At 42.8% G+C, this 23,533-nt stretch overlaps 1 protein-coding gene across 4 annotated transcripts in view; it reads right to left on the bottom strand.

Annotated features, from left to right (window-relative positions):
* The window catches only part of LOC137375168 (folliculin-interacting protein 2-like), a 132,884-nt gene that overhangs the window by 11,133 nt on the left and 98,218 nt on the right, over window positions 1-23,533 (bottom strand). For all 4 annotated transcript variants that reach the window (XM_068041930.1, XM_068041913.1, XM_068041939.1 and 1 more), the window contains 3 exons: window positions 23,357-23,503; window positions 18,608-18,777; window positions 665-2,114 (listed from right to left, as the gene is read on the bottom strand). In XM_068041930.1, the coding sequence (XP_067898031.1) occupies window positions 665-2,114; window positions 18,608-18,777; window positions 23,357-23,503 (1,767 nt within the window). The remainder of the gene's footprint in view (window positions 1-664; window positions 2,115-18,607; window positions 18,778-23,356; window positions 23,504-23,533) is intronic.

The raw sequence follows: 23,533 nt of genomic DNA on the forward strand, positions 1-23,533 counted from the left end.
ATTTTCACTGGAAGGGGAGTCTAGGACTAGTGAACATAGCCTAAAAATTACAGCCAAGCCTTTCAAGAACCAAGTTAGGAAACACTTCTAAATGCTAAAGGTAGCAGAAGTTTGTAACTCTCCTCAATCAACTGATGCTAGGTCAATTGCTAAGTTTAAATAGGAGTCAACAGATTTCTGTTAACTATAAGTATTAGAGATATGGGTAAAAGTGGGTATATGGAGTTGGGTAATAAATCAGCAATGACTTCACTGAATGACGAACAGATTCAAGTGACTAAATAGTCAACTCCTATTTCCATATTCCCAACGTCTCCAAATTCTCTCCATTTCTCTCCTGAAATTACAGCTATGACTCCTTGGGCATTGGCAGTTCTTTGCTGCTCACTCAAGTGTGCATTCCTTAACTGTCAGCCAGGACAGTATGGATCAAGTTATTTAGTTTGGGGAAGGGGTGGCTAAAAGTGGCCACAATCACAAGCAAGCCTGATCTAGTCAGATTAGTTAACTCACTACGGACTAACAATCTTCCTGGACTGTATGGATCTACTGCACAAATAATACATCTATTCATAACTATTACAGACCTAAAATACGGCCTGTTAAGGGGAAATTTTTTTCCTGCCAAATTTTTGTAACCATGCTTTTATACAGATATTCTTGCCTTGGTGTTGGAAGTTCAAACTCCTCCATGCCATCTTGTCTCTCATTAAAACACACAGGTCCTTGTGTAAGTGAATTGTGGGTCACATCCTCATCATCACTATCTCCTAGAGCACTGTCAGAACTTTCATTCCTGGGAATGTCACCATCTATCCTTGGGGCAACTTTCTTCCCAGAATCCTCATCTTCCCCACAGGAAATGTCAGCAGAGGCTCTGCCCCCATACTCCTGATTGCCCAATTCTGATTCATGAGGAGTTATTTCCATACCATCACAGCACAAAGTCATTGTTTCAGTGTTCTCTGTGCTGCGTTCTCCACTTGAGAATCCGGAGGATTTGACAGTTTCCTTTGCAATGGTGATGCTAGCAACCTCGTTGGTTAGCTCATCTACTGTGCTTGCTTCAATGCCATTGTCCTCAGTGAAATAATCAAAGATACCTGCACTTCCTTCACAGGAAGGAATTCTCACATAACAATGGTTCTGCTTTGCCTGCACGCTTTCTACAATCTCAGTCATCTCTGGTTGGTCCTCAGCAGGTTGATCTACTCCATCTGTTTCTGATAAGCCAATGCCTTTCTGCATTTGATTATTGTTGTTATTGTTTTCTCCATCTTGGTGGTCCCTGAAGCCCTCTAGTTTTCCTTCCATTTCCTTCCTTCTAGTTTCAATATCTGAATCAGGTGATAGTGAACACCCAATATGAAACAGCACTCTGTCCTGCAAGTGTGGGCTCCTTTGAGGAAGCCGATCTGGCCACTTCAAGCCAGACAGGGCAGTGGATGCTGGAGAGGTTTTCACTGGAGGACTGCTTGCCAACTTTGCTGCAGTAGGTGATGTAGAATGAGAAGATCCTTCAATTAATCCGACTGCCTCATGCCCAAGCATTTGTATCCCTGTGTTAGACAATGCAACCCCTTTCACAGTCACCACTGCCTCTTTTTTGTTTTCCTGAACCAACACACTCACTTCTCTGCAGCAAGAGTTAATACCATCAAACTTGGTTCCATTCACAACTGAGGGAGATTCACTGCACTGCCCACAAGTCCACCTGTCACAGGTATCAGATTCAGTCTTTCCAATGCTGACGGTCTTGGGTTTGAAATCTACTTGTGTCAGTTTATCTATAATTGTGATGTTTCCTTTCCCAGCATTTGTTGGAGATCGAACTGGAATCACGAGAGCAGGGTCACCCTTATGAACAGTGACCACTACATATTCAGATTCTTCCACTTCTCCCTTCTCCAATGCAGTGGAGATCTTGGTTCCTGCTTTGATGTTCTCACCTTCCTGTACTTTCCCCTTGCACATTAGCTGGTTTTCTTGAAGATCTGAGCACCTTATAAAGTAACTAAGGACATAAAGTAGACGTTGAACTAGTTCTTTACGCTTCCCGACCACGACAGTCCTGGTGAGCCTCACGGGAGAGCCAATTGCTCCATACAGATCACCTTGAAAGAAAAGCACAGAATTACTAACAGCTACAAATACTAGAACAGAAAATATTCAGATACATTGAAAATATCACACAGCCTTTTGGAAAATAAACCTGCCTTATGTTCTTAAATACCAGGCACTATTCAAAGATGCACGGAGCTCTCCTGGTGTACTAGCCAATGGTTACCTCTCAACAGAACAGAGTAATGGTTCATTTATCTCATTGCTGTTTGTGGGACCTTTCTGTGCATTAATTGGCTGCTGCGTTGTTTATGCAACAGGTGATTACACTTTAAGATAATTCATTATCTGTGAAGTATTTTGGGACGTTGCAAGGATGTGAAAGGCACTATATAAGTGCAAGTTCTTTCTTCAAGGCCACCTGGAAGCATGGAACAAGATGGATTTTTGGCACATCAAATCAGCTTCTTCAATTAGACCACACAATTTGTAACTCCTTATTCCTCAAGTGAGGCAGGTAAACCTAAAGTTATACTTAGGGATACAGTAGCCACCCAAACTCTTTTGCCAGGAAAAGGCATGATTTTTCCACCAGAGAGCGCATTGAATGCAAAGGTTTTAGTGAATGGCATCGGCAGGGAGTACATATCCGTACTTTTGTATCGGGTGACCTAATGCCTGGAACGGTAACTGTACGGGTTTTCCTATAGACGGAGTTGACCTACTCCTGGGAAATGATTTGGCCGAAGCGATGGTAGTAGCTTCTCCAGTAGTCTCGGAAAGATCAAAGGGACAGAACAGTTGCAGGAAAAGTTGACAGGAATTTTTCCTTCATGTGTAATGGCCCGAGCAATGGCTAAACAAGTTTCATTGTTGGAGGTGAAGTTGCCACAACAGAGAGATGGCTGAATATCTGAGACTTTCTTTGGGGAACTTTCTTTGGGGATTTGGATAATCCAAAGGAAATGTTCAGTAAGTCTTCTCTGATCAAGGCTCAGCAAGCTGATCCAGAGTTAAATAAAGTGGCACAATCAGTTCTAACTGAAGCTGAGGCAAAGGGAGTTCTGGAAGGCTACTATACTAAAAATGGGATTCTGATGAGAAAGTGGAGACCTGCGGACGAAGAATGGATGGTTGTTCACCAAATATTGGTACCATCCAAGGTGGTATTAAGGATAGCGCATGAAATTCCTATATTGATACATGTGGGGATTTGGAAGACCCAATCATGCTTAGGTCAACATTTTTACTGGCCAGGTCTTTCCAAGGATGTGGTGCAGTTTTGTAAAACGTGCCATACATGCCAGATTGTGGGAAAACCGCAACCTACCATAAAACTGGCACCTCGAATTCCCATACCGGTTTTTGGCACACAACTAAGTAGGGTGTTCATAGATTGCATAGGACCTTTACCAAAAACAAAAACAGGACACCAGTATCTTCTCACTATCATGGATATGGCTACTCAGTTCCCAGAAGCCATTCCCTTGAGAACAATTTCTTCGTGATAGAGAAGTTAACCCAGTTCTTGACTACATATGACCCATTGAGATTCAGTCAGATCAAGGTTCCAATTTTGGGTCTAAATTTTTTTTAAAGGAAGTTATGGGTAATTTGGGTATAACACAGTTGAACTATTCAAAATACTACCCACAGACACAAGGGGCTTTAGAAAGGTACTATCAGACCCTCAAAATGAAGATCAGGACATACTGTCACAAATATCCCCACGATTGGGACAAAGGACTAGAATTTCTTTTGTTTGCCACTAAGCGATTCACCTAATGAGTCGACCGGATTTAGTCTTTTTGAATTAGTTTATGGACATGAGATTACAGTCCTCTAAAACTAATCAAAGAAAAGTTTTTAGAACAGAGAGACGAATGCTCTGTGTTAGATTATGTATCCGTGCTCTGAGAACAGCTCACAAGAGCCTGCAAAGTGGCTCAGGAACACATGAAAACTTCCCAAACAAACATGACGAAATGGGCAGACAAGCCTGCTACATCCAGGGAGAAGACTCGGAAGGCGGAGTTCCGGACCATTAAGTATATAAAAAAAAAAACTTACCTCGGGGATTCGCGGCCTTCATCCAGAGAGAAGACTCGGAGGGTGGAGTTACGGACTGGTAAGCATAAAAAAAAAAAAAAAAAACTTACCTCTGGTAAAAAAAAACTGAAAATGTGACGTCACAGGAAAGCTGTGACCTGATTGCACTGAATTTCAAAGTAAAACATTGCTAAAAATTGATTAAAACCCTACTTAACTAATTAATAAGTAGAGTAACTAAACCAGAGGGAGGAGATTACTGTATTTAGTTAGCATTTAATATTTATAATAGAAATCTAGCACGAGGGACCATATAGTTAATTGTAACATAATTTAGTAAGGATTTAATAAGTATTTATTTATTTTAAATTAATTTATTAATTAGTGCTAGAAATGTCAGTTAGAGGGGTAAAGTGCTTCACCTGTGAGATGTGGGTGGTCCGTGACGCTTCCAGCGTTCCGGACGACTACATCTGCAGGAAGTGTATCCAGTTGCAGCTCCTCACAGACCGCATGGATCGGTTGGAGCAGCAACTGGATGCACTTAGGAGCATGCAGGTGGCAGAAAGTGTCATAGACAGGAGTTTTAGAGAAGTGGTTACACCCAAAGTGCAGGCAGATAGATGGGTGACCGCTAGAAGGGGCAGGCAGTCAGTGCAGGAATCCCCTGTGGCTATCCCCCTCTCTAACAAGTATACAGTTTTGGATACTGTTGGGGGGGATGGCCTATCAGGGGAAAACAGCAGCAGCAGCCAGAGCAGTGGCACCACGGCTGGCACTGTTGTTCAGCAGGGAGGGACAAAGCGAAGAGCAACAGTTATCGGTGACTCTATAGTTAGGGGCACAAATAGGCGCTTCTGTGGACGTGAAAGAGACTCCAGGATGGTATGTTGCCTCCCTGGTGCTAGGGTCAAGGATGTCTCTGTAGAGGGAAAAATTGTGGCCGCAAATACCTAAGGCATTGTGGGACAAGTTAGTTAGCTTGCAGCCTTGACCATGGTACTGCTTAGCACAGGCAATTAGGCTGACCAAGGAGGGCCCCCCATATCAGTGCATAAGACAGCTGCTCTGTCTAATTGCGGACTACACAAAGCAACTAGGAATGCAGGCCTGATAGAGGTAGAAGGATTCACTGTGAAGACTCAAGGATAGTTGATAAGGGGGGTTTGGTAAACTAGCGGAGATGGTCAGGGGCGTATCATGAGCTATCCCCACAACCACATGATGCATAATTAATAATTTTATTGGTAATGAATGTAATATATGTAATCAATAACCGTTATGATTGGATTATGTCCAGCCGGGATGGGCTGAGTAACTGTATATCTGTTGTGGATTTTCCTTTGTTCAGTGGAGAGGCATCTGGACAGACCAGTGACCTGCTCCCCACTGGTGTAATTCAATAAATTGTTTGACATTGGAGCAGACCTGAGTGTCGAGTGATTCTTCTAGATTCATTCCCACTAACAATTGGCGTAGTCGGCAGGATCAGGTGCAAGTCAGCTCTTCCGTAACCCCGATCCTGAGCCTGAATTAAGAGGACCTAGTCCCAGGATCAAGTGGGCGAAGGGAACAAAAGGGGGAGTTGGCTGGAGCCTGATCCCAAACTTGAGAACAGGATTCGGCGGTCGTTTGATGCCATCAGGAATACCGGGTGAGTATCTTTAAAGCTTATCCCGGGGCCGGGTGGCGTTTCGTGACCGACGAATGCCAAGTTTTTGAACAGGATCTGACCAATGGTCAAACGGTGGTAGGTAGTTCGTTAAGATACGAAGGGCACTGTCGACAAGGGTTTGGAATATATGTATGCGTATAAATATCATAAGCTTGTTGTGCGAAATACTGACAGACTGGTGACCCGACAGTTAGCCAGGAGATGGTCTATTACAAGTTATGCTAGGTTGAAAGCGGACCTCAGAGTAGATTTCGAACGGTTCTAATCCTACCCAAGCCTGGCCAGTGAAAAGATAGAGCTTGAGCGGGGACCAGACGGTTCCCTTACGTGTTATTTGGCAGTTCAGAACAAGAAACTTAACGATATGATGATTAAATCTAATTGGAATCCCCACGACCCTGCCGCAAAACAAAGGGAGTGGTGACAAAAAGAAGAAAATCATTCACTATGTTTATGGCAGAGCGACATAAAAGACTATGTTTTAGAGTAAAAACAAGTTACTGTCTTTGATTCGACTGTGAGAATGTTGGAAGCGTCCACGAATGAATTGAATGTCTGGGATGTACAGCTTGTGTTCTGTAGAACTGACTGTCGTTAACTCTTTGTTGTCTGGCTTTAATGTTGAAAGCATGAGTCTATTAAGTAGTTTGGAATTGAATGAGTGTGAAAAGTGATTGTTGAGTGTGTTCATTTCGATTTAAGATTGTGCATCCAGGAATGGGATATAAAATTGAATTATATTTTAAGTTAAAATTTTATTTTGATTTTAAAAGTTGGTTTTGCAATGGTGAAAAGGCAATGAACAATTTTTTAAGAGATAAGCTTCAGCCTTGAAGGTCTGAAGATGTTTGGCAGAAATCCAATTTGAAGTTTACAACTCCTGCTTTAATTGGAGTTCCAGTTTAAAATCTGTTCTAGTTTTTTTGGAGTTTAAATTAAAGACATGTTTTACTGACTGTTTTAAGTAGCAAATGTCAGGAATTGGATATTGGTTTAAGAGAGAGATGGATAAATAAAGGAGATATAGGAAAGATTCTGTCTGTTTAAAAAGCTGGTGTTAAATCTTTTGTTATAAGAATGTTAAATAACTTTTTCTTTAGTTTTTGGTTTTATTAGTCATTTGAAAAGGCGCCTGAAGAACAAGAAAAATGACGTAATTTACCTATCTTTTAAAAAAGCACGTGCTATTCTGTTCTGTGTGTAGTTAATAAGTCTGAATTAAATTAATACTGTTAAGGTTAACTAACCTGTTAAGTTGAGGAAAACTTTTAAATGTTTATTGACGTGAACCGGAATTTGTAATCATCTGGGTCGTATAAAATCCTTGGACTAGAAATCTCTTACAAAAGATGCTAAAAGTTTGGAAACAATTGGGGTTTAATCTAAAATGCTGTCTTTCCTGATGGAGATGGTTTCCTTTGAAGTTGATAATGTTACTAAAGATTTTGTTGTTTGAAAATCCTAAGGATACCAAAAAAAAACATTTAAAATGGAGTTTAGTTCTTTTCGATAAGGAAAAAAAAAGGGTTACGTAAAGCGACGCAGCTGATAAAGATAGCTGCAGCAAGGTTAATTTATCAAAGAGACAAAGTGCTTGAGAAGGAGAAATAGTTGCAAGCACTTGTCTTTAATAAAAAAAATGCAATATCACCAAGTCTGGGCATAAGAAATTGGAATCAATAAACAAAATTAAATTGATATGAGTGGTTATTTAAAGCATTCAAATAATTAAATTAATCAAATAATTAAAGCATTCATACTGTTATTTGAATTTGGAATAGTCTGAGATGTCGAAAATCCAGGTTCAATTTGGCAAGTTATTGAAGGAATTAAAATGTCATCTAAGGTAAAAAAAAAACAAAACAATATATAGTAATGCCTGGAATCAAATGGAAATGTTTGATTTCTGTTTTAAGGAAATATGAATATTGATTGTAAAGGTTCTCCAGGGCTCAAAATGAAATAGAATTATAATTAATAGGAATTGGCAATCAGATCTGGCTGATGCAAGAGCTAATAAAGGAATTCTGGGGATAAACAAATGGTGAAATTAGAATTCAAACAGCTAAATTAATATAGTATGAAATTTCCAAGAAGTCTAGAATTTTCCAGTGAAAGTCAGGAAAGTGTAGATAAGACTGGCAATTGATAGTTTTCTCTTGGAGATCTGAGTTTTTAAAGAGGGCTACATTTGAAAGTCTGGCCATTTTTGATCTTTTGATAAGATCACCTGACAAACGGGTCTCAAACACGTTTACTGACTTGAGAAACAGCATGGCATGAAATGTTTAATGCAGCCAGTGCAGTGAGACAACTCATAGAAAAAATGACTTTATAATAATCAGTATATATTAAACACCTTAATAATGACAGGAAGGGCAATGAGGTTGCCAGGGGATGTCGTAGCAGGTAGTGAGGAATTAGGATCCGCAAGAGAAAGGGTTCAAAGATTTTTGAAGGAGTTGTGCAGACAACTGCACAAGGTGAGGCAGGAGGTTCTATAGAAACATGGAAGAGGAACAGATGCCTGTTGTGGGAGAGAAAGTAATTAGATTAGATTAGAGATACAGCACTGAAACAGGCCCTTCGGCCCACCGAGTGTGCCGAACATCAACCACCCATTTATACTAATCCTACACTAATCCCATATTCCTACCAAACATCCCCACCTGTCCCTATATTTCCCTACCACCTACCTATACTAGTGACAATTTATAATGGCCAATTTACCTATCAACCTGCAAGTCTTTTGGCTTGTGGGAGGAAACCGGAGCACCCGGAGAAAACCCACGCAGACACAGGGAGAACTTGCAAACTCCACACAGGCAGTACCCGGAATCGAACCCGGGTCCCTGGAGCTGTGAGGCTGCGGTGCTAACCACTGCGCCGCCCTGGTAAAGGGAAGGGCCGATGGAAACATTGGTCCCAACTGAAGGTATATAAAGACAACAGCAAATGATAGACTCCGAAATAAACACCACCTGGTACGCAAAGAGATACCAGGAATGGAAGAATACACTTGAGAATGGACTACTCGGGGGGCTGGGAATAATGGTAGTATTGATAGGCATTTGGAATATTATTAGATGGGCTTCTAACTGGGCAAGGATTGTGGGGAATGAAGCCCGAGCACGACGGGACCATATAGATAATTTCGAAAGAGTAGAGATGATAAGAATATAAATTAACTCCTGGATTCCCCAGGACATGTTCGGTCCCCACAGGTAGACATGTATCCCTCATCAGGGGATAAACAAAGAACAAAGAAAATTACAGCACAGGAACAGGCCCTTCGGCCCTCCAAGCCTACGCCGATCCAAATCCTCTATCTAAACCTGTCGCCTATTTTCTAAGGGTCTGTATCTCAAAGAACAACTCACAAGAACAAGATACTCACAACATGGACAAGTACTAACATCTGGTGGCCACCAGGGCAGTGTGTTTAAATTACAGATATAACCACTAGTGGAGAATGGGAAGGATCTGGACTGCAGTGGCTGTGGGGCCTGATGCTAATATCCGGAGAGGAAGAACAAAGACCCGGTAAAGGATGCACAATGGATTAATGAAAGGAGTATTTACATGGACTATATGAACTATGGGGCATTGCACAACATGTTGGATGGGAAGTGTATAACGGCAAGTAAACCTATTTGAATGCATGGCTTACGGTGAATCCGGGCAAAGATGCAGTATGTGTACGGTGCTCCACAGATGACCGTGCTAACTGTGTGACCAGACAGAAAGGGGAAGGGGTAACTGAGAGCTGTGTCTTTTGAATTGTTTGTGCCCCTCCCATTGGGCAACAGATGATAAGGAAAGTTGAAAGGAACATGGATGTGTGTGGGTACATCGAGCCCAGGGGAAGCGTGGTATGATAATGTAAAACATGAAATTGTGCCTGTGTTGATCAATTTTTCAGGTATCCGGACGCCAGAGTATTGTTCAGAACAGGCTAAGAATATGTATAGTATGTTAGCCACTGTAATAGTGCGACAAGCTGCTGACGCCACAGGGGCCACAAGGATAAGGGGGCGTAACCCATTTCATAGATACTAGAGAAAAAAACATTAAATGATGAAGTAACAGGGATCAATACTGGGACTTCTTTAATCAATTCTTTACATACACAAGCGGTAAACGAGAATGTGGAACAACTCTGGAGGGTTATAAGGGAGCTCATAATTCAAGCTGAGGGGACCCAATCAAACAGGTCTGGGGCAGAGAACAATGGAAATACAATTAGATGGAATAGCAGTGCTGGAGGCCCATGCCAAGACTAATAATCACTTTGGATGCCGTACCCGGCAAGGACAATTGTGCCACACTTATGGGCTGTGGATGGTGGAACAAACGATCAGCTCCAAAGGGGGGAGGTACCAGATTGGATCGACAGGGCGATACCTCCCTCCGATATTATCTGACAGAGATTTTGCAAGGTCGGATTACCAGGGAAATGGAAAGTACTGCGTTTCCACCATCGAAACATCATACTGCTATGGAAGTTGACGCTGTCCCATACCATACCCAGACTTCTGTTTTACCCCTCAACAACCAGTCACTATCGCACTAGCCTGGATAGTTTATATCCAACAGCGGGGGCTGGAAACCATTAATGCAACTGATCAGCTCCACGATCACCTCCAGCATTAGAAAGAGTCAGAGCAAGCCCCAATCTCACACATAGATGAGAAATTGAGTGGATTACGGGACAAAGCAGGTCACTCAGTGAAGCTTTACCATCAGTTAAAAAGAAAGTTAAAAGGTTCTCAAGGAAAATAATGAACAGGAACTTCAAAGTACAAGCTGGCGGGGAAGAGTTTGGTATTGGGGAATGAACGTCAATATTCACCCTTGGATCAGGATAATATCACACGTGTTGGTGGGAGTGCAATTGGTACTGGCTCCCACCGGGAGAATATTGGCTTGCAGATCATGCGGACAATCTACTAAGCGAAAGAAAGCAAAGGCTTTGGTAAAGGAACAACACAGGAGGTTAACCTCAAAGGGACACGATAATTTGGGTCATATCGATTTGATTTAAGTGACTGGGATTCCTGAAATCACGTGACTGGCCAGCACGTAGAGGCTGGGAATACCGGACAGGGTTATAACGGGGATAATAAAGTAGTTATGTCGGTTAACAGGACTAGGGGTAGTCCTTTACCGAAAGGGGGGATTGTAGAGGGAAAAATTGTGGCCGATGCAGCTAAATAAATACACACATATATACAAGATGAAAGTGTAGCCACATATGGTTACAAAATGGGTTATTTACCCAAGGCATTATGGGACAAGTTAGTTAGCTTGCAGCCTTGACCATGGTACTGCTTAGCACAGGCAATTAGGCTGACCAAGGAGGGCCCCCCATATCAGTGCATAAGACAGCTGCTCTGTCTAATTGCGGACTACACAAAGCAACTAGGAATGCAGGCCTGATAGAGGTAGAAGGATTCATTGTGAAGACTCAGGGATAGTTGATAAGGGGGGTTTGGTAAACTAGCGGAGATGGTCAGGGGCGTACCATGAGCTATCCCCACAACCACATGATGCATAATTAATAATTTTATTGGTAATGAATGTAATATATGTAATCAATAACCGTTATGATTGGATTATGTCCAGCCGGGATGGGCTGAGTAACTGTATATCTGTTGTGGATTTTCCTTTGTTCAGTGGAGGGGCATCTGGACAGACCAGTGACCTGCTCCCCGCTGGCGTAACTCAATAAACTGTTTGACATTGGAGCAGACCCGAGTGTCGAGTGACTCTTCTAGATTCCTTCCCGCTAACAGTCTCTGAACGGACAGGGGGGCATTCTGAAAGGGGAGGGTGAACAGCCAGAGATTGTGGTACATATCGGTACCAACGAAATAGGAAGGAAGAGTGACGAGGTCCTGCAGGGGGAGTTTAGGGAGTTAGGTAGAAAGTTAAAAGACAGGACCTCTAGGGTTGTAATCTTGGGATTACTCCCTGTGCCACGTGCCAGTGAGGCTAGAAATAGGAAGATAGTGCAGTTAAACACGTGGCTGAACAGCTGGTGTAGAAGGGAGGGTTTCAGATATCTGGATCATTGGGATCTCTTCAGGGACAGGTGGGACCTGTACAAGAAGGACGGGTTGCATCTAAACTGGAGGGGTACAAATATCCTGGCTGCGAGGTTTGCTAGCGTCACTCGGGAGGGTTTAAACTAGTGTGGCAGGGGGGTGGGAACCAGAGTAGTAGGACAGCAGGTGAAATAAATGAGGGGGAACTAGTAAATAAGGCCAGTAAGACTAAGAGGAAAAGCAGGCAGGGAGATGTTGCAGAGCACAGCAGGACTGGTGGTCTGAAGTGCATTTGTTTCAATGCGAGAAGTATAACAGGTAAGGCAGATGAACTTAGAGCTTGGATTAGTACTTGGAACTATGATGTTGTTGCTATTACAGAGACTTGGTTGAGGGAAGGACAGGACTGGCAGCTAAAGGTTCCGGGATTTAGAAGCTTCAGGCGGGATAGAGGGGGATGTAAAAGGGGTGGGGGATTTGCATTACTGGTTAAGGAGAATATCACAGCTGTACTGCGGGAGGACACCTCGGAGGGGTCATGCAGCGAGACAATGGGTGGAGCTTAGGAATAGGAAGGGTGCAGTCACGATGTTGGGGGTTTACTACAGGCCTTCCAACAGCCAGCGGGAGGTAGAGGAGCAAATATGTAGACAGATTTTGGAAAGATGCAAAGATAACAGGGTTGTAGTGGTGAGTGATTTTAACTTCCCCTATATTGACTGGGACTCACTTAGTGCTAGGGGCTTGAATGGGGCAGAATTTGTAAGGAGCATCCAGGAGGGCTTCTTGAAACAATATGTAGATAGTCCAACTAGGGACGGGGCCGCATTGGACCTGGTATTGGGGAATGAGCCTGGCCAGGTGGTCGAAGTTTCAGTAGGGGTGCATTTCGGGAACAGCGACCATAATTTTTAAGGTACTTGTGGATAAGGATAAGAGTAGTCCTCGGGTGAAGGTGCTAAATTGGGGGAAGGCTAATTCGAACAACATTAGGCAGGAACTGAAGAATTTAGATTGGGGGTGGCTGTTTGAGGGTAAATCAACATCTGACATGTGGGAGTCTTTCAAACGTCAGTTGATTAGAATCCAGGACCAGCATGTTCCTGTGAGGAAGGAGGATAAGTTTGGCAACCTTGGATAACGCAGGATATTGTGAGCCTAGTCAAAAAGAAAATGGAAGCATTCGTAAGGGCTGGAAACAGACCAAGCCCTCGAGGAATATAAAGACAGTAGGAAGGAACTTAAGCAAGGAGTCAGGGGGGCTAAAAGGTGTCATGAAAAGTCATTGGCAAACAGGATTAAGGAAAATCCCAAGGCTTTTTATACGTATATAAAGAGCAAGAGGGTAACCAGGGAAAGGGCTGGCCCACTCAAGGACAAAGGAGGGAATCTATATGTGGAGTCAGAGCAAATGTGCGAGGTACTAAATGTGTACTTTGCATCAGTATTCACCAAAGAGAAGGACTTGGTGGATGATGAGTCTCGGAAAGGGAGTGTAGATAATCTCGATCATGTCGTTATCAAAAAGGGTGGTGGTGTTGGGCATCTTGCAAAACATGAAGGTAGATAAGTCCCCAGGGGCAGATGGGATCTACCCCAGAATACTGAGGGAGGCAAGGGAAGAAATTGCTGAGGCCTTGACAGAAATCTTTGTATCCTCATTGGCTACAGGTGCGGTCCCAGAGGACTGGAGAATAGCCAATGTTGTTCCTTTGTTTAAGAAGGGTAGCAAGGATAATCCGGGAAATTATAGGCCGGTGAGCCTTACGTCAGTGGTAGGGAAATTATTAGAGAGGATTCTTCGGGACAGAATTTACTCCCATTTGGAAACAAACAAACTTATTAGCGAGAGGCAGCATGGTTTTGTGAAGGGGAGGTCATGTCTCACTAACTTGATTGAGTTTTTTTGAGGAAGTGACAAAGATGATTGCTGAAGGAAGGGCAGTGGATGTTGTCTATATGGACTTCAGTAAAGCCTTTGACAAGGTCCCTCATGGCAGACTGGTACAAAAGGTGAAGTCACACGGGATCACAGGTGAGCTGGCAAGATGGATACAGAACTGGCTCGGTCATAGAGGGTAGCAGTGGAAGGGTGCTTTTCTGAATGGAGGGCTGCGACTAGTGGTGTTCCACAGGGATCAGTGCTGGGACCTTTGCTGTTTGTGGTATATATAAATGATTTGGAGGAAAATGTAGCTTGTCTGATTAGTAAGTTTGCGGACGACACAAAGGTTGGTGGAGTTGCGGATAGTGATGAGGATTGTCAGAGGATACAGCAGGATATAGATCGGTTGAAGACTTGGGCGGAGAAATGGCAGATGGAGTTTAATCCAGACAAATGTGAGGTAATGCATTTTGGAAGGTCTAATGCAGGTGGGAGGTATACAGTAAATGGCAGAACCCTTAGGAGTATTGACAGGCAGAGAGATCTGGGCGTACAGGTCCACAGGTCACTGAAAGTGGCAACGCAGGTGGATAAGGTAGTCAAGAAGGCATATGGCATGCTTGCCTTCATCGGTCGGGGCATAGAGTATAAAAATTGGCAAGTCATGTTGCAGCTGTACAGAACCTTAGTTAGGCCACACTTCGAATACTGCGTGCAATTCTGGTCGCCACACTACCAGAAGGACGTGGAGGCTTTGGAGAGGGTACAGAAGAGGTTTACCAGGATGTTGCCTGGTCTGGAGGGCATTAGCTATGAGGAGAGGCTGGATAAACTCGCATTGTTTTCACTGGAACGATGGAGGTGGAGGGGCGACATGATAGAGGTTTACAAAGTTATGAGCGGCATGGACAGAGTGGATAGTCAGAAGCTTTTTCCCAGGGTGGAAGAGTCAGTTACTCGGGAACATAGGTTTAAGGTGCGAGGGGCAAAGTTTAGAGGGGATGTGCGAGGCAAGTTCTTTACACAGAGGGTGGTGAGTGCCTGGAACATGCTGCCCGGGGAGGTGGTGGAAGCAGGTACGATAGCGACGTTTAAGAGGCATCTTGACAAATACATGAATAGGATGGGAATAGAGGGATACGGTCCCCAGAAGTGCAGAAGGTTTTAGTTTAGACAGGCATCAAGATCAGCGCAGGCTTGGAGGGCCGAATGGCCTGTTCCTGTGCTGTACTGTTCTTTCTTTGTTCTTTGACCCGAACATTTCAACCAGGGGATGAGGTGTTAGTATTACTGCCTTTACAGGGTGAACCACTGAAAGCACAGTTCAGTGGCCCATATAAAAGGTGGTCTAGAGAATTGGTAAAGGAAATTATTTGATTGACACCCCAGATCGCCAGAAAAAGAATCAGCTGAGTCACATCAATACGTTGAAACATATCACCGAGAGGAGGAAAGTACAGATATGTCAAGTAGTAAGGACAGGGAAGGATGAAAGGGACAGTGAGGATGAGGCAGAAGGACAGTTAGACAATTCTCAAAATGAAACCCCCTATTATCTTGTTAGCTAACAGAATTGTTAGGGAGATTGGACACTGTGCTTTCATATTTAGATGCAGAATGATGAGAAGACCTAACAAGGCTACTCACAGCATTTAAGAGAGTCTATAGGGACAAGCCAGAATGTACCTCAGCCACACATGTTGTGGATGTAGGGGAATCCTTTCCTATAAAGCAGAATCTTTATCGCTTAAGAGAAACAGGCCCAGGTAAAAGGAGAAATGGTGCATGATAGTGCCTAAACTTGACAGTTTAACTAGATTCTGCATGGACTACAGAAAGGTGAATGCAGTAACAAGGGCAGACTCCTACCCAATTCCTCACTTGAAAGACTGTAGTGACAGAGTGGACAGTGGCACATTTCTTTTAAAAAGAGGGACTTGCTAAAGGGATACTGGCATGTTCCTTTCACACCCCGAGCTGAAGTAATATCGGCCTTTGTCGCACCAGACGGTCTTTTTCATTGCCAAGTAATGCCATTCGGGATAAAAAATGCCCCAGCAACTTTTCAGAGACTAATGAACCAAGTGGTAGCCAGTGATCCTAAATGTGTGGTTTACCTTGATTGATGTGCTGGTATAGAGTGACACTTGGAAGGACTACTTGAAACAACTAAAGCTTTGTTTAGAAAATTACAATCGCCTGATTTAGCGGAAGCGCTTGCCAAAAGTAAATTTGCAAAAGCAAAAGTAACCTACCTCAGGCACATAGTAAAGCGAGGACAAGTGTTGCCAAGAACAGCAAAAGCACAAGTATTGGTGGAGTTCCCTACCCGCAAGTGAGAAATCATGCGGTTTTTGGGGATGTGCGGCTTCTACCGCAAGTTTGTACCAAATAGAAAAACAGGAGCAGAAGTAGGCCATTCGGCCCTTTGGGCCTACTCTGCCTTTCAAAAAAGATAATGGCTGATCGTCTAATTCAGTAACCTGTTTCCACTTTCTCCCCATATCCCTTGATCGCTGCTCCACTGACAGATTTGCTACAAAAAAAAAGTAGCGTAATCAGAGGAGTGCCAAGCATCTTTTGAGAAGTTGAAAGCCATTTTGATTAATGAACCAGTGTTGGCTGCCCCAAATTTCACTAAGGTAGTAATTGATGCTAGTGACCTGGGGTTGCTGCAGTCCTGTTACAAGATGATGAATCGGGCATAGAATGGCCAGTGAGATACTTTTCCAAAAAGCTAAAACACCAAAAAGGTGTTTCAACAGTGGAGAAGAAACCCTAGGTTTATTACTGGCTCTTAGGCATTTTGAGGTCTAAAGTCCGCCACGACTAGAGACACACTGGTATATACTGATCATAACCCCCTAGCCTTTGTGGGAAAAAAAATCAAAAACCAGAATACCAGACTATTTCGCTGGAGTCTACAATTGCAACCTTATCACTTAATGATTACCCACATTGTAGGAAGAAATTATATGATTGTGGATGCTTTGTCTAGGATTTAAATTTGCTTTGAGTTATGCGAGTGCAAAGATGGTACAAAGCAGAACTGTATTAGCTATAGGTGACAGGTGAATGTGAAATGCGTTTTAAATTTTTCTTTCATCTTTTGTTTTTTTTTGTAATGAAACACTTTTAAAAATGGTGTTTCATTCCTCCAAGGATGGAGGTGCTATGACGGAGCTTCTATATTTTTTGTTAAGTTTTTGTTTTGAGGAATCATGTCTTTTAGAATTATGGGCATTGATTTATTTGGGAAACTGAAAAGGATTCCATCGACGCTGAGCTTTGTGTTTTGTTAAAGAAAAACAAAGGTAATCGGAAGGTGTTTTGGACTTGGTTCGAAAAAAAAAACCTTACTGGAAGTCACCTGGATTTCAGTTAAGTACCCAGTGGGGACTTTTTGACCTGCGAAAGATGTTGACAGAGAAGTGACAGGTCAAGATTTATAGGGGTCAGGAGGCTTGACTCGAGATATTGTTTTGCTTTCACTTTGGTCAATTGAGGTATGGTGGACAGCGTTTTGAAAGAGTTAAAAAGTTAACTTGCCAAGGAAAAACCCCAACTCAGCCTTTCCCATCTCTTTGAAAAGCCTCCCAGCTTTTCCATCTCTTGGAAAAGCCCTTAGAAGCGCGTATAAGCAATAGAGAAATGGATGCTGCATTCTTCCTGAAAGGCCTGCCAAACTGATTTTTGACATTGCCTGAAAAGAACTGTTCTAGGAAGATCCCAGTGATAGCTGTCTACATATATTTGGGACACCAAAAAAGAGACATCTGACATCTTCCCCTATCTTCTCTTTTTTCTTAAAGAAATAGCAAATTGGCCAAAATATTTTTGTTTTTTTTCTAACAGAGCTCTACAGAGAAAATCTTTTTTTCAGTTAACCCTTGTGTGCGCACGTGTGTGTGACTGAGTGAGTGAGGGGTAGAGCAGAGAGCGGCTAAGGTAAAAAGGGAACTTTCATACTTCAGTGTGTTTATGCTTTGCTTCTTTATTGATTAAGTCTTGTTTTATAGTAAACTGATAATTTTGTTGTTTATTAAAGAAACCTGGTTGGTGTATTTCATTCTGGGATAAAAAGTAGAGTATATGATTGACTGCATTGGTATCTGGGTAAATATTTTAATATATGTGGTGACCTTTGGAGAAGTGGAACTAGAGAAGACAGTGCACTGCTCCCCCCTTGGGCATAACAAGGGCAAGACTTCAACAGCATGCTCTGTGAATGGTCTGTTTTGCTGATAGTCAAAAACATAATTGTAAAGGCATCCAAATTTTCTGACTGGACAAAAACTTTGCACGCATACATAGCCTTCTGTCCATAAATCAGGTTTAGATTTTAAAAAATAAAGGTTTCAGGACAGCTATCATGCTTCACATTTCCCCCTGTCTCTTACTATTAAATAACCAAGTTTGTACCTCGCGGTTCAACAGTTTTAATTTCAAATTCTCCAACCTACTCCCTCCATTTTCTGTGCCCTGGTTTCAAAGTGGACTGGGCTATTCGTGAGCAACGCCACAGCAGAACAGCTAATAATTCTGTGCCAACAAAGTACTGTGTAGATTGGATTCCTTGTGCCTGATATGAGCCAAGTGTTTGTCATACCATTGCTCCTCAATAGGGGTGTATATCATGATGTGAAGAGTGATTTATTTGAACAGATTTTTGCCATAATTTATACGGCTGAGGTGTTAATGGGAAGCAGTCTAAATATAAGGCGATTATCCACAACATACTCTTTCTCCATTGCAGATCCCTTCCCCTTGAACACAACAGCTGATTATTTTATCATTTGGGAGTCATTTCTAGTTACTTTCTATTGGCAGAGATACATCCAATAAGACTAAGCTATTCAAATGTGAAACATATTTGCGAATGTTACTTACCGAGCTGTGCCCAGAGAGGATTGTATGGATGCGATTTTCCCAATAAATCCACATTCTGTGATGCATGTTTCTCATAAAAAGCCTTTATAGGTGGATGGTCATTTGGCATAACTGTGGGAACCCAGGCTAGGTGATATGTGAGCACAGCTGTTAACAAAGCTGAAAGGAATCTGAATTAGGGGGAAAAGAATAAAAATAAGTTTTGATAATGGTCTGATCACACCAGCAAACAAGGTTCTCTAACACTGGGATAGGTGACCACAGAACAATGATTCATAAAATGGCACCTGGGGTGAAGCGATTGCTACGTTAAGAGACTGAATAAACTGGAGTTATAGCCTCCGGAGATGAGAGTAAGGGAATATTTTTATTTTCGGGAATTTACAGGGTGGCAAAGGAGTGACTTTTTCCTCCAACATTCAACTGCAGAACAATGAGACCATATTGCAAGCGTTACGACTGAGGTTGGAGAAGTGCACTGTCATTCTCTAGTTCCACTTCCCCACAGGTCACAACATATATTTAAATGTTTACCCAGGCACCGATACAGCCAATTGTACACTACTTTTATTTCAGAATAAAATTCACCAACCAGGTTTCTTTAATAAACAAAATTAATTTATAATATAACAAGACTTATTCAGTAAAGATGCAAAGCATTAACACAGATTGAAATATGAAAGTTCCCTTAAATTAGCCACACACACGCGCGCACAGAGGTTAAAGAAAAAAATAAAGTTTTCTCTGCAGAGATCTCATTACAAAGGAGAAAAAATATTTTGGCCAAATATTGGTTAATTCTTGAAGGAAAAGGTGATGATATAGATTAATATCAGTTGTCCCTTCATTCCGGCATCCCAAATACTCGTAGACGGCCGTCACTGGCATCCTTCTGGAGCCTTCAGTGCCCTTCAAGCGACATCAAGGATTAATTTGGCAGGCTCTTCAGGAGAAATGTGGCATCAGGGGTTTCATCTATCAGACACTGGATTCTTAGGGTTTCTCAGAGGTGGAGAAAGGATGAACTGGTGTCTTCTCTCTTAGCAGGCTGACCTAACTGACTCAAAACAATCCAAAACAAGACTAACTCTTGACCACCATAAATCTTGACATGTCACTTCTCCGTAAACTCCGCTTAGTCACCAATTCTCTTGTTGTTTACTTAGCTGAAGACATGCGACTTTCAGTAACTGTTTCTACACCAAGTCCCAAAGTCCTTCCAGTTACCTTTTTCAAAAAAAAGTCCAGCATCTATGTAATCTCTTCAGTACTCCAAAGGAATCCATTTCCACCATTTTAAAACACGAGTCCTCACAAAATATTAAGGTTAGCATTCCAAACATAAAGGTTAGCATTCCATTAGCCGTTTAAAAAAAAAAGAAAAAAGGGGTGGCATAGTGGTTAGCACCGCCGCCTCACAGTTCCAGGGACCTGGGTTCAATTCTGGGTACTGCCTGTGCGGAGTTTGCAAGTTCTCCCTGTGACCGCGTGGGTTTTCGCCGGGTGCTCCAGTTTCCTCCCACTGCCAAAGACTTGCAGGTGATAGGTAAATTGGCCATTGTAAATTGCCCCTAGTGTGGGTAGGTGGTACGGAATATGGGATTACTGTAGGGTTAGTATAAATGGGTGGTTCTTGGTCGGCACAGACTAGGTGGGCCGAAGGGTCTATTTCAGTGCTGTATCTCTAAATAAATAAATTAATTTAAAAATGGAAGTACTTTCATAATTAGAAAAACTTATCTGCACGAAGACTTATGAAATTGCAGAAAGTACTACCCTAGAAAGTTACAGATACAAAGTTAATTGGCAGGTTTAAAAGGGAAGCACTTGCTAGAGAAATAAAGCTTTCAGGGATATACCGAAAAGGGTGGGAATTCGAACTGAAAAGACGAGCACTGCCATGACTAAAGTGTGGGGGGCTAGGTTTGAAAAGGTTAAATGGCCTGCTCCTGTTCAGACAGTTGTGTGCTCTAAATAACTCCTTTACAACAAAAATCCCAACTTAAAAACATTCACTCAAGACAGAACAGTTAAGTATTCTAGTTCATTCCAACAGCGTTGCAAGAAAACCTCCTGATTACCAGCTACCAGCCCTTGTTAACTAATGAATCAGTACTTCTCCAAGTTGACCACCACTTGAAGAAGGATTGAAGGTGGAAAGAGCAAAGAATGTCCTCTGGATAGGGGACTTCAATGTTGGGGTTGACAGCCCCACTACTGACCGAGTTGGCTGAGATCTGAATGACATAGCTGCCTTGTGGCAAGTGGTGAAAGAAACAATACAAGAGAAACATCTTGTTCTCAGATGCACCTGTTCACAACAGTAATGGTAATAAGTTATCACCGCACAGTCCTTTTGGAGATGGCCCCATCTTCACACTGAGGACACCTTCCATCATGTTGTGTGGTATTACCATCATGCTAAATGGGACAGATTCAGAACATATCTAGCAGCTGAAAACTGGGTATCCATGGCGTGCTGTGGGCCATCAGCAGCAGAGTTGTTTTCCACCACAATCGAATCTCATAGCCTAGCATACCCTTCACTCTACCATTACTTTCAAACCCTGGTTCAATGAAGTATGTAGGAGAGAGCATGCCAGAAGCAGCATCAGACATGTTTAAAAATGCAGTGCCAACCTGGTGAACCTACAGCAGAGGACTAAAACAGCAGAAGCAGCAAGCTATAGACAGAGCCAAGTGATCTCTCAACCAATGGATCACATCTGATCAAATCTCTGCAGTCCTGCTATATCCATTTGTGAATGGTGGCGCACAATTAAGCAACTAACAGGAGATGTTGGCTCCATGACCATTCAATGATGGCGGAACCAAGCATGTGAATGCAGAAGACAAGGCTGAAGTATTTGTAATCATTTTCAGCCAAAGTGCTAACTGAATGATCCATCTTGGCCTCCTCCTGAGGACCCTACCATCAGTTTTCAGAAAATTTGATTCACACCATGAGATCAAGGAACAGCCGAGTTCATGGATACTGCAATAGCTATGGGCCCCAACATCATCCTGGCTGTACTGAAGACCTGTGCTCCAGAACTAGTCAGGCCTCTAGCCAAGTTATTCCAGTACAGCTGCACTACTGGCATATGCCTGACAATGTGGAAAATTGCCCAGGATGTCCTGTCCAAAAAAAGTAGGACAAATTCAATCTGCCCAATTACTGCCTGCCTCATCAGTCTACTCTCAATCAAAGTGATCGAATGAGTCATCGATAGTGCCAACAAGCAGCACTCACTCCCCAATAACTTGCTCACTGATGCTCAGTTTGGGTTCTGCCAGGACCACTCGGCTCCAGGCCTCATTACAGCCTTGGTCCAACGTGGACGAAAGAGTTGAATTCCAGGTGAGGTGAGAGTGACTGCCCTTGGCATCAAGGCATCATATGACCGATTGTGGCATCAAGGTGCCCGAGTAAAATTGAAGTCAATGGGAATCAGGGAGAAAACACTGACTGGAGTCATACCTAGCACAAAGGAAATTGGTTCTGATTGTTGGAAGCCATATAAGCCCCAAGATCTAACTGCATGAGTTCCTCAGTACATTGTGATAGGCCCAACCATCTTTAGCTACTTTATCAATGACCTTCCCTCCACCCTTAAGTCAGAACTGGGGGATGTTCACTGATGACTGCAGAGTGTTCAGCGCCATTCTCAACTCCTCAGATATTGAAGCTGTCCATGTCTGCATGCAGAAAGACCTGAACAACATTCAGGCTTGGGCTAAGTGGCAAGCAACATTTGCACCACAAAAGAGGCAGACTATGACCATTTCCAACAAGAGTGCCTAAGCACCTTCCTATGGTATTAAATGGTATTACCATAGTCGAATACCCCACCATCAACATCCTGGGATATCACCATTGACCAGAAACTTAACTGGACTAGCCACAAATACTGTGGCTACAAGAGCAGCTCAGAGGTGGGATACTTTGTGGCGAGTGACTCACCTCTCAACTCCCCAAAACCTTTCGACCATCTATAAGGCCCAAGTCAGGAGCGTGATGGAATATTCTTCACTTGCCTGGATGAGTGCAGCTCCAGTAGCACTCAAGAAGCCTGACACCATCCCAGACAAAAACAATTTGCTTGATCGGCACCCTATCCAGACCACAGTGGCTGGAGTGTGCACCAACAGGATGCACTGCAGCAACTCGCCAAGGCTTCTTCAGCAGCATCTCACAAACCCACAACCTTCATCACCTAGAAGTACAAGGGTAGCAGGCACATGGAGCACCTCCTCCAAGTTCCCATCTAAACTACACACCATCCTGACTTGGAAATATATTGTTGTTCCTTCATCGTCACTGGGTCAAAATCTTGAAACTTCCTACCTAACCAAACGAGAATTACCTTCATCATACAGACTGCAGCAGTTTACCACCACCACCACAATTAGGAATGGGAAATAAATCTGGCCTTGCCAGTGCTGTCCACATCCCAAGAATGCATTTAAAAAATGCTGCTGCTCGAAAAAATCTAAATGCTTCAAATGTGCAGATGGCTGTTCAGTAACTGAGCCAAAGATGTGCTAACATTTTGAATACGACCAATGTTATAACCATATAGGAACAGAGGGCAGAAGTCACCAAAAATGAAGAACACCATAGTGAATTCATCTGGAAGTATTTATCATTGTACATCTGAACTTCTTGAGCACTTTGTGGATTCATTGGCATTACGAGTCTGAAATTTTGAAGTTTACTGAAACATTCTAGAAGGACCATATACATACTGATTCTTTGACATATGCTCTATTAGCGAGGTGAAATCTCTGACAAAGCGACAGCATAACCGATTCTTCTCCGATGGGTTAAACATCATGGTAAGCCACGCGGGCTCGGTGATCCTCGGGACTGTGTAAAGATTGCATATAGTGGTCCTGCAAAGCAAAAAAAAAACACATCGTTTA

This window comes from Heterodontus francisci, chromosome 1 (genome assembly GCF_036365525.1).
Source record: "Heterodontus francisci isolate sHetFra1 chromosome 1, sHetFra1.hap1, whole genome shotgun sequence".
Lineage (NCBI taxonomy): Eukaryota > Metazoa > Chordata > Chondrichthyes > Heterodontiformes > Heterodontidae > Heterodontus > Heterodontus francisci.